The sequence below is a fragment of the Staurois parvus genome, unplaced genomic scaffold (assembly GCF_062004578.1).
Source record: "Staurois parvus isolate SC_StPar_1 unplaced genomic scaffold, SC_StPar_1.0 ptg001642l, whole genome shotgun sequence".
Lineage (NCBI taxonomy): Eukaryota > Metazoa > Chordata > Amphibia > Anura > Ranidae > Staurois > Staurois parvus.
The window spans coordinates 1,399,191-1,413,656 of record NW_028319438.1 but is presented as its reverse complement, the minus strand read 5'-3'; the positions used below and the strand labels follow the sequence as shown (position 1 = coordinate 1,413,656).

The window sequence follows — 14,466 nt, the reverse complement described above, 5'->3', positions numbered from 1 at the left end:
AGACTTAGGTCCTACACTTTCTCTACTCCTCTGCAACCTCTCCCTACCGCTAGTGCTGTCCCTGACAGACAGGGTATCTCTCCCTCACTAGCCACTTTGCAAATGCACACCAGAACTTGGAAACAGGGACCTAAAAGGGTTCTGCTTGACCCAAAATGGCCATCAGGATCACCTGGATGCAGCATAGCCAACTGGAACACTCCAGGGGACTGAGGAAACCCTAGAGAAGTTTCCCTTGACTTCCTCTCCAGTTACAGCACCTCTTCAGTCGAGCACCACCTACTTGCCTCCGTTCAAACCTGGTTACACTTATTTGATAAATCTCCTTTCATGTTGTGAATTCTTCCTGTTTACCAGCTAACTCATTCCATTAATTCCTGGATTCCCTACATGCTTTGCAGCTTCTCCTATGCTGTTTATTTTCAATTTCTAAGGACTACATATCCCATGGTACCTTGCTGCCTACAAACAGTGATTCCTGTTCTGACTCCACCTCCCGAAACTCCTCCTCTCAGCACCTCTGTAGTTCAGAAGGCAGGCTCTGTGAAATGTGTGACATATTTGTGCCTACTCACAGGGCATAGTGACTACGGGACACAGAATTCAAGGAAGTAAATGTCTAGGGATCTTCACAAAGTAAGTTTACAAACTTCACGATCCTTCAGATTACTAGAAGTAGGCTAGAACAGGGGCGGACTGACAACTCATGGAGCCCCAGGCAATAGGGGATCATGGAGCCCCTGTGTCCTTGCCCAAACTCAAAAAAAGCCTATGAAAAAGGTACCAGGGGCATCTCATGGGGCCTTCTACTGACCCCCGGGCAATGCCCGAGTTTCCAAATGGTCAGTCCGCCCCCGGGCTAGAAATAACTGAAAAAGACTGTGGAAATGAACATTTTAATTAGAGATACACTTTAAAAACAGAAAGCAAATGAAAATTTCCCTAATGAGATACCCATGGGAACAAAAGACAATAGGGGTCGTAACCCTTTCTTACTTTATCCAGAACAATTAAACAAGATTTGTCTTTAGATACACTTTGAAGGGTCTATTTATATTTGATTTTGCCCATGATTCTCACAATTTTCACATATGATTGACAAATGTTTCTAATTGGATATAGCTGGATAGATGTGTGAATCCTTGAGTGATCTTGTAGTAAATGTATAAATAGACCCCTAAGTGTTGGCAACCTTCCTATTTGCTAAAATGACAAAGAATAAGAAGAGTGTGGTGAGGGCATCTTTCCTGCCTATGTAATTTATTATTTGCTCTATCTCACCCCAGGCACATGACTCAGTATATAAGACTAAAACATGACCTGGGGGTCATGCAGAGTTTGGTCATCTTGCAGGTCAATATTTTCACCAAGTCACCTTATTGTGTAATGCTGTATGAGTTTCTGCATGGGACTGTCACAGTGCGTCACTGTCTTTCTCACCAAGTCCAAATTCCAGTGTGGTGTGAGTCAATGTTATCTGATGGGTTGGGTCTGGGGATATAAAAGACCAAGATCCGTCTACTGCTCACAGTACCAGCAGGCTCCTGTACCATATCTTCTTCCTTCGTCTGCTCCCATCGTCCATCGCACACCATGTGTACCGGAAAATGCTCCAAGTTCATCGGGATTGCTCTCTACCCCTTAGTTGTTATCTCCCTCGTTGCCAACATAATCCAATTCTTCCCGGGATGGGAGACTGAGCCCATTACCAATCCATCGGAACACATGACACCAGAAGTTGTTTTTATGGGCGGAATCATTGGAAGTGGAATACTGGTAATAGTATTATTCTATATTATAATCTGTGCTTATAACTAACAAATATTTAAAGGGTTGGGGTTAGCGGATGGGAGAATGACCCAATCAGAAACCCATCGGAACAGATGACACCAGAAGTTCTATACATAGGCGGAATCATTGGAAGTGGAATGCTGGTAACAGTATTTTTCCATTAAAATTTGTGTTCATAACTAACGAATATTTAAAGGTTTAGACCACTAGAAGGGTTGGGGTTAAGGAATGGTAGAATGACCCATGAGCAACCCATCGGAACAGATGACACCAGAAGTTCCATACCTAGGTGGAATCATTGGAAGTGGAATGCTGGTAACAGTATTTTTCCATTAAAATCTGTGCTCATAACTAACGAATATTTAAAGGTTTAGACCACCAAAAGGGTTGGGGTTAAGGAATGGTAGAATGACCCATCAGCAACCCATCGGAACAGATGACACCAGAAGTTCTATACATAGGCAGAATCATTGGAAGTGGAATGCTGGTAACAGTATTTTTCCATTAAAATCTGTGCTCATAACTAACAAATATTTAAAGGTTTAGACCACCAAAAGGGTTGGGGTTAAGGAATGGTAGAATGACCCATCAGCAACCCATTGGAACAGATGACACCAGAAGTCCTATACATTAGAAATTAAATACAGGTAATAGTACTATTCTGCATTATAATCTGTACTCATAACTAATACATATTTAAAGGGTTGACCACCAGAAGCTGATATTTTAATGGTTGGTGGCTGCTGATAAACTGGGCTTCCAACTGGTTTTAAATTTAGTAGTCTTAATAACTCTGACTACTTTGGGGTCTAATAACTAGGAACACATATAGACTTGCATTCCTGGTCTTCCAATGCAACTTTAACAAACCTTCTCATGGCATGGTTCATTGCGCATGAGAACATACTGAGTGGTTAATTTCAGAGACTGAAAAAAATGTTTTTCTACTACAAGAGATCGATGGTAAACTGATTGGAGATTGGTTTTCGGAGATTAATAATGGATAAAATCGCCCAAGAATTTCCTGCAATGGTTGAGCAATTAACCTCCTGCTCCCTTTGAAATCTATGGATGAGAAGTCAGGAGATTAATTGATAATAGTTCCTGCTACATGATTAAATTAAGGTTTTCTGCAAATGTTGGAGATCAGTTGTGGCATTGTGTAGTTGTGGGAGATCAAATGTGGCATTTTGCAATCTTGGGATATTGATCCCTTACTCACACTACTGAACATTTATTATGTAATAGTTTACATTAAAAACGTGGTACAAAGAAAGAGATTGATATCTTGAGATTTTAATAGTGTGACTGAGCAACCAGAACTTGCCTGTGTAACCCTCATGTAAAGGCAATGAGACCTGTTATAATGTCTTCCACTGGTGGATAGGGCTGGCTATTCTGGTGTAAATATATCTCTATCGGACCTCCTGAGAGATCCAAGTGATTAAACAATCTGATGCGTATCCAAAACTGAAATATCAGTTTTAAGTAGAGCCACCCTCAAATACTCTTACTTTTTTTTCTGATAGGTCTTGATTCCAGCTATCCACATTCAGGCGACAGGACGAGAAAAAGGATGTTGCAATAACAGATGTGGGGTAAGATTTTGACTGTATGTTATATAGATATAAACTATATGGCCATCATTTGTGGATGCCTGACCATCATACCTACATGAGTTTGTTGCACATCCCATTCCAAAACCATCAGCTGCCTTCATTTTGTGGTCCAGTCCTCTAGAAAGACTTTCCACAAGATTTCAGAGTGTGTCTGCAGAAATTTGTGACAATTAGGCCAAATGAACCTTAGTGAAGTCAAGTATTAATGATGGATGAGAAGTCCTGGCTCACAAACCATGTTCCAGTTTCTAAAGTTGTTCAGTAGGGTTAAGGTCAGGGCTCTATGAAGGCCACTGAAGTTCCTTAACACCAGACTTCTCCAACCATATCTTTATGGAGCTGGCCTTGTACACGGGGCACAGTCATGTAGGAACAGAAGAAAGGCCTTCGCCAAACTGCTACTACAAGGTTGGCACAATTGTTTAAAATGTCTTTATATGTGGTAGTTATAACCCTAGAAACACCTGAACGTTCACATTTGGAGGGATGTCCCTTTGGAAATGTATATCTGCACAGTTAGTTGACCACTGGAGCGCACCATAATTTGTATGTCTTTGCTGACTATCCATACCAGAGAAATAAGCCCCTGATTCTTTACATTTGTGATGGAAATGATGGTATAAACATCTAAAAAAACATTAAAAAAAGATAAAAGCATTAGTATGATGTTTACTGGTTCATTTTTCAAATGCTAACTTTTTTTTTCCCTCCCACAGATGTTTCTATCAATCATCTTTGCCGCTATCGGAGTTGCTGGCTCTGTATATGGTTTTGCCGTGTCAATTGTGGGCATGGTGAAAGGACCCACTTGTGAGTATTTAGTGAAGAATGCCACCTACCCCCAAGGCACCCCGATATGGGGACGTCCCTTTTATACGGAGCTGGACAAATTCAGGTAAGATTTGTGGGTCGCCCTAGTCACTACTTCCCTCCTTGTCTTTGTCATACAGAATATACTTCTTCCAAATGTGGTAGAAATCATTTGAAAGCATTCCCTGTTCCCACCTAAAGGAGATCTATTGTCGTTTTATGTTTTTGTGGGTATGGGCAGAGAAAGCAGCCCAGGCATGCGTCAGGAGTTGGTAGAGAAGTTGCTTGGGTTGAGAGTGGGGGTTCGAGCAATTAGTTTTGGGGGTGTAGTTAACTAGAGAGCTGTAACGTCACAGGAGACAGGGCATGGCTGGTTGTGACCTGGGGCTCCATTCTACTACATCTTAGGGCCACGTCTTCGGTCAGTATGATTAGGAAGGCCAAAACCCATTCTACAAATTGTTACTTCTTTATTGCTCCATATCTGACCACTTCTGGACATTTGAGAGCAAATCCAGCAAGACAACTGCAGAACAAAGGGGGCACAGGAAGTGTCCAAAAGAGTCACCAGACTCTCTGCAGATCGGGCAGCATGAATTCATATGCCCTTCCATTTAGCAGTCCTTATAGCATGTCTTCCAACTGTCCCTTGTTTGGAGGAAGTGTCCCTCTTTTAGAATCGAATACCTCTTTCTTCATCAGTTGTCCCTCTTGTCTTTTTGGCCTGATGTAAGGATTCCTATAACAAAAATTTTTTTCATTTATTAAATATATGTTTTTCATTATTTAACTCTCAAAAGTGTAGGAAACCTTTTTATCTAACCCTTAAATTATTCCATTTGTTATATGAAAAGCCAAAATAAAGGAGAGGGACTCTGATATAAGGGGGACTTTAATGGGGAAACTGATGTAAGGGGGATAGCACTGATGGGTACTCTTATGTATGGAGGTGCTCTGATGTAAGGGGGGCTCTGCTGTGATGGGGACTCCAATGTATAGAGTGACTTTGATGGGGACTCTGATTAAAGGGGGGCTCTGTTGGGTTTATTTGGAATTTCTTTGCTTTAGTTTACTGACTTTTTTCTGTTGTTCTAAATCATTCTAGTTAAAAAAAATATTCAAGCAATTGTATCTATTCATATAAAAAGCAGATTTTTTTTAATTCCACAAACATAAAATATAAGATGTGGCCCTCATACTGAAAAGTTTGGGGACCCCCGTCTTATACTGTAGCCTCGTCTTGTTTCGGGTCTCACAAATATAAAACAATCATGTCTTAAAAGGGATTGAGTCTTTACAAACAGCTAAATACAGCCATGACCATTATTATTGGGTCTATGTATAAAACTTTTATTGTGCAGATGTGACAAACATCCACATATTTAGAAAGAAAATCACCATATTTTCTCTAATATACACTATATTGGCTATATGGCTCACAGTCTCTGCTCTAATTCATCCCACAGGTGTTCTATGGGGTTGAGGTCAGGACTCTGTGCAGGCCAATCAAGTTCCTCCACCCCAAACTGGCTCCTCCATGTCTTTATGGACCTTGCTTTGTGCACTGGTGCGCAGTCATGTTGGAACAGGAAGGAGCCATCCCCAAACTCTTCCCACAAAGTTGGGAGCATGAAATTGTCCAAAATGTCTTGGTATGCGGACGTTTTAAGAGTTCCCTTCACTGGAACTAGGGGGCCAAGCCCAACCCCTGAAAAACAACCCCACACCATAATCCCCCCTCCACCAAACTCTACACTTGGCACAATGCAGTCAGGCAAGTACCGTTCTCCTGGCAACTGCCAAACCCAGAAAGGTCCATTGGATTGCCAGACAGAGAAGCGTGATTGGCCACTCCAGAGAACACGTCTCCACTGCTCTAGAGTCACGCGGCGACGTGCTTTACACCACGGCATCTGACGCTTTGCATTGCACTTAGTGATGTAAGGCTTGGATGCAGATGCTCGGCCATGGAAACCCATTCCATGAAGCTCTGTATGCACTGCTGTGCTAATCTGAAGGCCACACCAAGTTTGGAGGTCTTTAGCTATTGACTCTGCAGACAGTTGGCGACTTTTGCGCACTGTGCGCTTCAGCATGCGCTGACCCTGCTCTGTCATGTTATGTGGCCTACCACTTTGTGGTTGAGTTGCTGTTGTTTCCAGTTGCTTCCACTTTGTTATAACCCCACTAACAGCTGACCGTGGAATATTTAGCAGCCAGGAAATGTCACAGATGGACTTATTGCACAGTTGGCAACCTATCACGGGACCACGCTTGTTGTCACTGAGCTCCTGAGAGCGACCCATTCTTTCACCAATGTTTGTAGAAGCAGTCTGCATGCCTAGGGGCTTGATTTTATAAACCTGTGGCCATGGAGGTGATTCGAATACCTGAATCCAATGATTTGGAGGGCTGGCGCAATACTTTTGGCAATATAGTGTATGTAATTCCTATATCGTCAGCACCATCTAATGGCCATATGTATATATGGGAATAAAATGCATTATGGCTACCAGGTGGCACTAATGACATAGGAACTACATATATTAGAGAAAAGGCCGTGTTTTTCATTCTAAATGTGTGCATATCTATCACATGCGCACAACAAACGTTTTACACATAGATCCCTATGTCTACTGCAGATATTCAAATGATAATAGTGTATAATAAACCAGGGGTGGACTGACAACTCATGGGGCCCCCCGGGCAATAGAGGATCATGGGGCCCCTGTGTCCTTGCCCAAACTCAAAAAAGCCTATGAGAAAGGTACCAGGGGCATCTCATGGGGCCCCCTACTGACCCCGGGCCCTCGGGCAGTGTCCGAGTTTCCAAATGGTCAGTCCGCCCCTGTAATATACACATCTGGACACAAAGGAGAGCCTTGCTAGTCAAGCCTTGTTGCAATCATTGCACTGTAGTTAGTAGTTTACAGTAGACCAGGATTGGCACGTATCATAAATACTAATTTTGTTTTGTTTTTTTCTCCTCGTTTTTAGTAATGAAAGTTACCTGTTCAACCAAGACGTGTGGAACACCTGCATCTATCCCAAGGATGTAGTGCAATTCAACGTTATCCTGTTCTCCATTGTGCTGTCCACCTCTGGGATCTCCCTCATCCTCTGCGTGATCCAGATGTTGAACGGCCTGTTCGGCTGCTGCTGCGGAACCTGTGGGGAGAAGAAATAATTGGGGAACCTATTTTCGGTTAGTATTTATTTTGGGTTAACACTGTAAAAGGTTTGCTTGCTGTGTCCTATCGTAATGGCTATAGTTCAGATGAAAAAAGTATTGCAACCCCCATTTTGTAAGACGGGGCAATCGGCATTCTTGCTGAATGTCTGCTGTGCAAAATAGATTATAGAATGAGATGGAGCGTTCTGGTTTTAGGGGCTAGCTAGGCTCTGCTATTGGATTTGCAGTGAGATATGAGGAGCAGTAAGGCTAGGTTCACATCTAACATGCACAAATCACACACTTTTCCAACACGCTGAAAAGCATGCTGCACTTTAGCGAGCACACATTCATAAAAAAAAAGTCTTGGACTTCTTTTTTTGAGTTTTTCGCATGTAGGGTTGCCCATTGGAATACATGAGCAGTCCTGCATAGGAATGCGCAGAGACAGGGGCGCACATGCGCACACAGTAGTGAGATCCAAGCCTAAAGTACTATCACTGTGCGGTGCTTGTAGGCACAAAGCAGAGCTTGCATATATAAGAAGCCAGCATTGCGCTTTTCAGAGACTTCTATTGTTGAACTGGGTTGGGCTGACATTAAAGGCATCATAGTTTAGCCACTTGATGACCACCCAGTGGCGTCCCAAGGCAGGTGCAGGGGGTGAGCGCCGCACCTGGTGGCACCTACCGCACAGGGTGACACCAGATCAGGGGCGGACTGACCATTTGGAAACTCGGGCACTGCCCAAGGGCCTGGGGTCAGTAGGGGGCCCCATGAGATGCCCCGGTGCCTTTTCCATAGGCTTTTTTGAGTTTGGGCAAGGACACAGGGGCCCCATGATCCCCTATTGCCCGGGAGCCCCATGAGTTGTCAGTCCGCCCCTGCACCAGACCCGCTCCACGAAAAGGTGAGTTGTAAAGCAAGCCGACGATCCCGGCAGGATGGTTTGGATCTGTGGATTGGGGAGGATAATGGATCGGACTCCGATCCATTATGCTCAATCCGCAGATCCGAACCATCCTGCGGAGATGGCCAGCATGCAACCTATACGGGGTGACACCGGACCAGCTCCACAAAAAGGTAAGTTATAAAGAAAGCCAACGATCCCCGCAGGATGGACCCACTCAGGGGCAGACTGACCATTTGAGCACTCGGGCACTGCCCAAGGGCCCGGGGTCAGTAGGGGGCCCCATGAGATGCCCCTGGTACCTTTCATTGGCTTTTTCATAGGCTTTTTTGGGTGTGGGCAAGGACACAGGAGCAGCATGATCCCCTTGTGCCCGGGGGCCCCATGAGTTGTCAGTCCGCCCCTGGCTAGAGGTTCCTTGAGCAAGGAACAGTGGATAAACTTCAGTTCTCATAATGCTTCCCACCCCAACTCCCCCCCCCCCATTGCCTTATCGGAGCCACTATTGAAAGTACAACTCATGCGCAGATTTGCTGAAGTGCTCTGCCCGGCCTTCATGACCTGGCAGAGACCTGCGGCACATCTGCACACGAGTTTCCCCACAATGTGCAGAGAACCAAAGAGCCGGGACATCCATGACCAGGGAAGGACTGACCATTTAGGCACTCTGGCACTGCCCGAGGGCCAAGGGTCAGTAGGGGGCCCCATGAGATGCCACTGGTACCTTTCATAGGCTTTTTTGGGTGTGGTTTGAGTGTGGGCGAGGACACAGGGGCTCTATTTGAGTGCTCAAATGGTCAGTCCGCCCCTGCCTCTAGCATTCTCAAGAAAGAACCCAGGGCTTCACAGAACCTTGGTTTGTATTACTGTCTTAGGCCGTGATTTAACAACCTGCAATTGCACTTAAGGCATGCTTACAAGTGCTTAAAGAATGCTAAAATATCCAACAATAACATCACTTTAGCAAGCCATTTTAAGGTGCCTTAAGAGCTCCTGCAGCTTGATGAATCAGGACGTGAGTCCTCATTGGGAAGCTTCCATATATTTCTTGTATTGGTGACCAAAGTCATTGGAGAGATACAGAAATCTCCCTATATTCTTGCATATATTTTAACACATTAGAAATTCATTTAGTTAGACTTATAAAATTTATATCAACTGTCTAAAAATAATTTTTTCCCTGCAGATTGACTCATCAGAAAGTTTTCTTGTACAAAGCACCAATTCCCACCATCCGCAGGACCCTTCCCACTGCAAAGGCTGGTTCCTTTGGTTATTCCAGTTGGTTCATCCCTCCCAGTTCCTTTTAATGCTTTAAGTGCACTGAAAAAAAAGAGAAATGATCTGACAAAAGTGAGACAAGATGAATGGTTGTCACCAACCTTGACTGGCTCATGTCAGCATGGATTCCATGAGATGTTCAAATACCTGTATATAATAGATTTATTTTTTGTATTTATTCCTTTATATTAATGACTTATGTGAAATAAACAGATTTCAACATTCAGGTCTTTGTCTTTTTTTTTTTTTTAATTAAAAAATTTGCATGAAAGTCAGAATCCATTCAAAAACGTTGAACCTCCAATGTGTGATTAATTGGGTAAATATACCTTTTATACCGTAGAACTTGCTTAAACTCACATATAAAAATAATCCTGTAACAAATGTGATGGAGCCTTTACAAACGGCAAATACACTGGAGACTGGAGAGTGCAAAATCTGGTGCATGGGAGCCAATCAGCTTCTAACTTCAGATTGTTCAATTAAGTTTTGGCAATAAAACCTGGAAGTCGATTGGTATCTATGTAGAGCTGCACCAGATTTTGCACTCCATCCTGTGAGGATGTTCAGGTTACACTAGAACTGAATCAAGCCTACCCACATGGAAGAAAAATATATTTTAAAAATATTCTTCCCAAATATATTAACATATATTTGAAATGCTACCATTTTGGCCATATTCAATATATTTCAATATACATATATATATATATATATATATATATATATATATATATATATATATATATACTGCATGTTGAAATGCGTTTTTATTACAAAATAGATGAAAAATATTTTTAAAAATACATTTCAAATACACTTTATGTCTTTAAAAATACAAATCTACATTTTTGGAATGCATTTACAAACATATGTAAAAATAAAAAGAAACTAAAGAATATATTTTTAAAAATTTTATTTTTTAAATATATATTTTTATAAAAATATATATTTTTAAAATATATTCTTCAGATTTTTTTAACATATGAAAAAGTAGTTTTAACGTATATTTTTACATATATCTGTAAATGCATTCCAAAAATGTTGATTTGTGTTTTTAAAGACAAAGTGTATTTGAAATATATTTTTAAAAATATTTGTCATATATTCTGTAATTAAAATGCATTTTACCATGCAGTAATATATATATATATATATATATATATATTGAATATGGACAAAATTGTAGCATTTCAAATATATGTCAATATATTTGGGAAGCATCTTTTTAAAATATATTTCAAATATATTTTTCTTCCATATAGGCTACCAGGCCATTTCATGTGGCTCTTGCACCTCTCCTGCAGCTGCGGCATCCCCCTTGTCTCCACTCCCACCTTGTCTCAGCAGTTGGCAGCAGAGAGGAGGACAGAAAACCTGAACCAGATCCTGTGCTTCTTCATGCAGCTGCAGAGAGGCTTGTCTCCCCCCCCCCCCCCCCACACACTCCCCCTCTGCTGCAGGCTCAGAAGTCAGGAGCAGAGAGGAGGAGAGAACTTATACAGATCCTGTGCCTCACTGTGCAGCTGCAGCACCCCCTCGTCTCCACCTCCCTGGGTTTCAGCATTCAGCAGACACTGGTAACTGACTCCAGCCCTCCTCTGGTCCTCCTCAAGACCCTGCACTTTCCGCTTCCCAGCTCTGCACCCAGCTTCTTCCCGGCAGCAGCACAAGGTAAGGGGGGTGCGCTTTAAAATAAGGGAGGTTGGGGGACTCTGGACTTCTGATGGTGGTGAGGCTTTTGAAATCTGATATAAGGGGGTGTGTGCTCTGGACATCTAGTAATAATGCTTATACAGCCTGCAATTACATTGCATTTTGACCCCCCCTCTGTAGACCTTGGTGTAGTACATCAGTATGGATATCAGACCACTTCTAAAACTAAAACTTTCAAAAACTCTCCTCATAATAAGTTTGCCAAGTTTTTTTCCCCTGTACCCCTCCCCTGACTTTTCTATCAAGATGAATAATACAACTATCAGCCCCCCCCCCTTCCCCATTGCCACGGTGCTAGTTGTACTCCTGGATTCTGCTTTGTTTTTTTTGCCCTAAATCCAATCAATATCCAAATCTAGACACACTGACCATTTCCAGAATACTCCCCTTCTTAACCAAGGACACTACCAAGATGCCAAATAATTTCCTTGACTATTGCAACTCCCTCCTCATTGGTCTACACAGGCCTTCCCCTTCATTATTCATTATGCTGCCAGACTTTTCAGTCTTACAAAACATTCAGCGTCCATCCCTCTCTGCCAATCCCTTCTCAGGGTTCCACAAGCCCAATGAATAAAATTCAAAATATTTACATATAAAACCATCTCCAATTCTGCCTCAAGCTATATCACCAACCTTGTCTCAAAATATCACCAAAAACATCCTTTTCACTCCTCCTGCTATCCAGCTCCCTTGTCACCTCCTCCCATGCTCAACTCCAGGATTTCTCCAGAGATTTCTCATCCTCTAAAACAGGGGTGCTCTACCCAAGGCCCTCGGGCCAAATGTGGCCTTCGGAGCCCTCTGATGTGACCTTCGACCTCAATGTCACAAGTTAGCCTGCAGCCTCTTGTTTGTTTACTCTTACCTCCTTGCTGCTCTTGATTCATTCACATGTGTGTTTGTCTGTGCTCACCTATGGGCGTCATCTGCTATTCCCTGGGTTTTATGTCCTTCCCTTCCATCACTTCCTGTCCCGCCTCGTCTGCCTGTCTATTTAAGATGTGCTCAGACTAGGCCACATTACCTGAGCAACTTCGTGTTGTTGGAGCTCCCGTGCGGTTCTGCTGTGTATCCTGTGGTGTCTGTGTACCAACCCCAGCTTCGTTCCTGACCTTGCTAGTTTTCCGCCTGTCCTGACCTTGGCTTGCCCATTGGATTCCCTGTGTCTTCTCCCTTGCACCCTGCTCCCGCTAGCTGTCTCCTCCACCTCAGCTGGGTGTACCTGGGGGCCGCGATCTGGTCCCAGCCTGCTGCAAGTCCATCCCCACCATCAGGGGCTCTGGTGGACAAGCAGGCTGGGGCTTAGATTCCACACCCTGGGGAAACCCAGGCTGTGGTTCTATAGAGCTCACTACCATAGATGTGACAGTTTGCTCAGGCCATGAGCTCTTCGGAGACTCCGCAGCCTGTCCTGGAACAACTTCAGGCTTTGGCGCTGAGAGTCGAGGTCCAGCAGGCCTTCCAAGAACAAAACATGCACTGTCTGCAGGAACTTTCCTCCCGGTTGGATCAGCCATAGTTTGCGTCCACTTCCTCACCCTCTGTTTCGGCCCCTGCTCCGGTTCCCTCTGCTCCACCTTCCGCTGTTCCCCCAGTGGAACACTGTCCTTCGAGACTCCAGCTGCCTCCACCGCCTCACTTCTCTGGTGATCCTAAAGCTTGTCGGGGCTTCATCAATCAGTGCTCAATTCACTTCGAGCTAGCAGCCCACCATTTTTCTACTGATCATTCCAACGTGGCGTATATGATTTCCCTCCTATCTGGTGAAGCACTGGCTTGGGCCTCGCCACTGTGGGAGCGACAAGATCCAATTATTTGCAGCCTTCCTGCAAGCTTTCCGTAAGACATTCGATGTGCCTGGCAGGACTTCATCTGCCGCTGGAGCTCTTCTTCGGCTTCGTCAAGGTAGCAGGACTGTTGGACAATATGCAGTTCTGTTTCGCACCTTATCCTCGGAACTGGCATGGAATAATGAGGCCCTCTCTGCAACCTTTTGGCAGGGTTTAGCAGACCGTATTAAGGAGGAAATAGCTGGAAGAACCATACCCTCCTCCCTGGATGACTTGATTGCTCTTAGCATCCAGATCGATATCCGCTTCCAGCAGCAAGATCTGGAAAGGGCTCATCCACGTCACCCTCCAGTGGGTTCTCTTGCTCCTGTTTTCCCGAAAGTCCCTGATCAACTTACCTCTGCAACCGTACCGATGTCTGAAGAGCCCATGCAGTTAGGCTGAACACACCTTACTCCAGAAGAACGATCGCGTCACCTAAGATTTGGTCTATGCCTTTACTGTCGGGCTGAAGGTCATCTAATTAGGTCTTGTTCTGTCTGCCCACCTCGCACTGTATCCATGGCTGTGGCCACCACCTCTCTGATGCTCCCTCAACATTGCCAGACCTTACAAGATGTTTCTTGTAGTAAGGCTGCTCCTCTGCCTACTCCTATTGCGGGCTCCCTTCCGGTGCTGTCCACCTCTAGTTTCTTTGCTGCCCAAATCTTGGGTCCCTTTACATATGTTGCAGCTCAGAGCTCCTATATCACGACCTTCTGGATGGGAGAAGGTCCCAATATCTGTGACCTCTGTACCATCTGAGTTCCCAGATTCATGTGCTCTGCATGCTGAGACCCCAAAACTCCCTTCAGCTGCTTTGGATCCAGCCGTGGTTTCCACATTAGTAGCTACTGTACCCTCTGTCCCCTGTCCTGCCCCCCTACACCCTACCGTGCCTTCTGTCCCCTGTCCTGCCCCCCATACATCCTACAGTGTCCTCTGTTCCTTGTATCACCCCAGGTTCCTTTGTCTGCACAGCCTGCTTTGCCCACTGTACAAATCAAAACCTTCACACCTACTCCTGTGCCCTCCCTGGCAGCCTCCGCACCAGACCCTTCATCCTGGTTATTGGTGCCTGCTCCAGCCCAATTTCCTGTTGTATGTTCTCCTAGTCTTACTCCTTCTGAGGCAAATGTTTCCAAGAGCGTACATCGGTCAGCTTCTAAGTACAAAGTAGCTGCAGATTTTCATCCCCGGGTGAGTCCCAAATATTTCCCGGGTGACAAGGTTTGACTCTCTCTACCAAGAGTATCCGTTTACGGGTACCCTTTATGAAATTTGCTCCTCGGTTCATTGGTCCCCTTACCATCCTTCGCCAGGTCAATCCTGTTG

At 44.2% G+C, this 14,466-nt stretch overlaps 1 protein-coding gene across 1 annotated transcript; it reads left to right on the top strand.

Annotated features, from left to right (window-relative positions):
• Positions 1-1,521: 1,521 nt before the first annotated feature.
• On the top strand, positions 1,522-9,809 carry LOC149434902 (transmembrane 4 L6 family member 4-like). Its single transcript, XM_089663240.1, has 5 exons — positions 1,522-1,776; positions 3,321-3,389; positions 4,127-4,305; positions 7,218-7,425; positions 9,489-9,809. The coding sequence occupies exons 1-4, from the start codon at positions 1,594-1,596 to the stop codon at positions 7,405-7,407; spliced, it is 621 nt and encodes a 206-aa protein (XP_089519366.1). The 5' UTR covers positions 1,522-1,593; the 3' UTR covers positions 7,408-7,425; positions 9,489-9,809.
• The last annotated feature ends 4,657 nt before the right edge of the window (positions 9,810-14,466 follow it).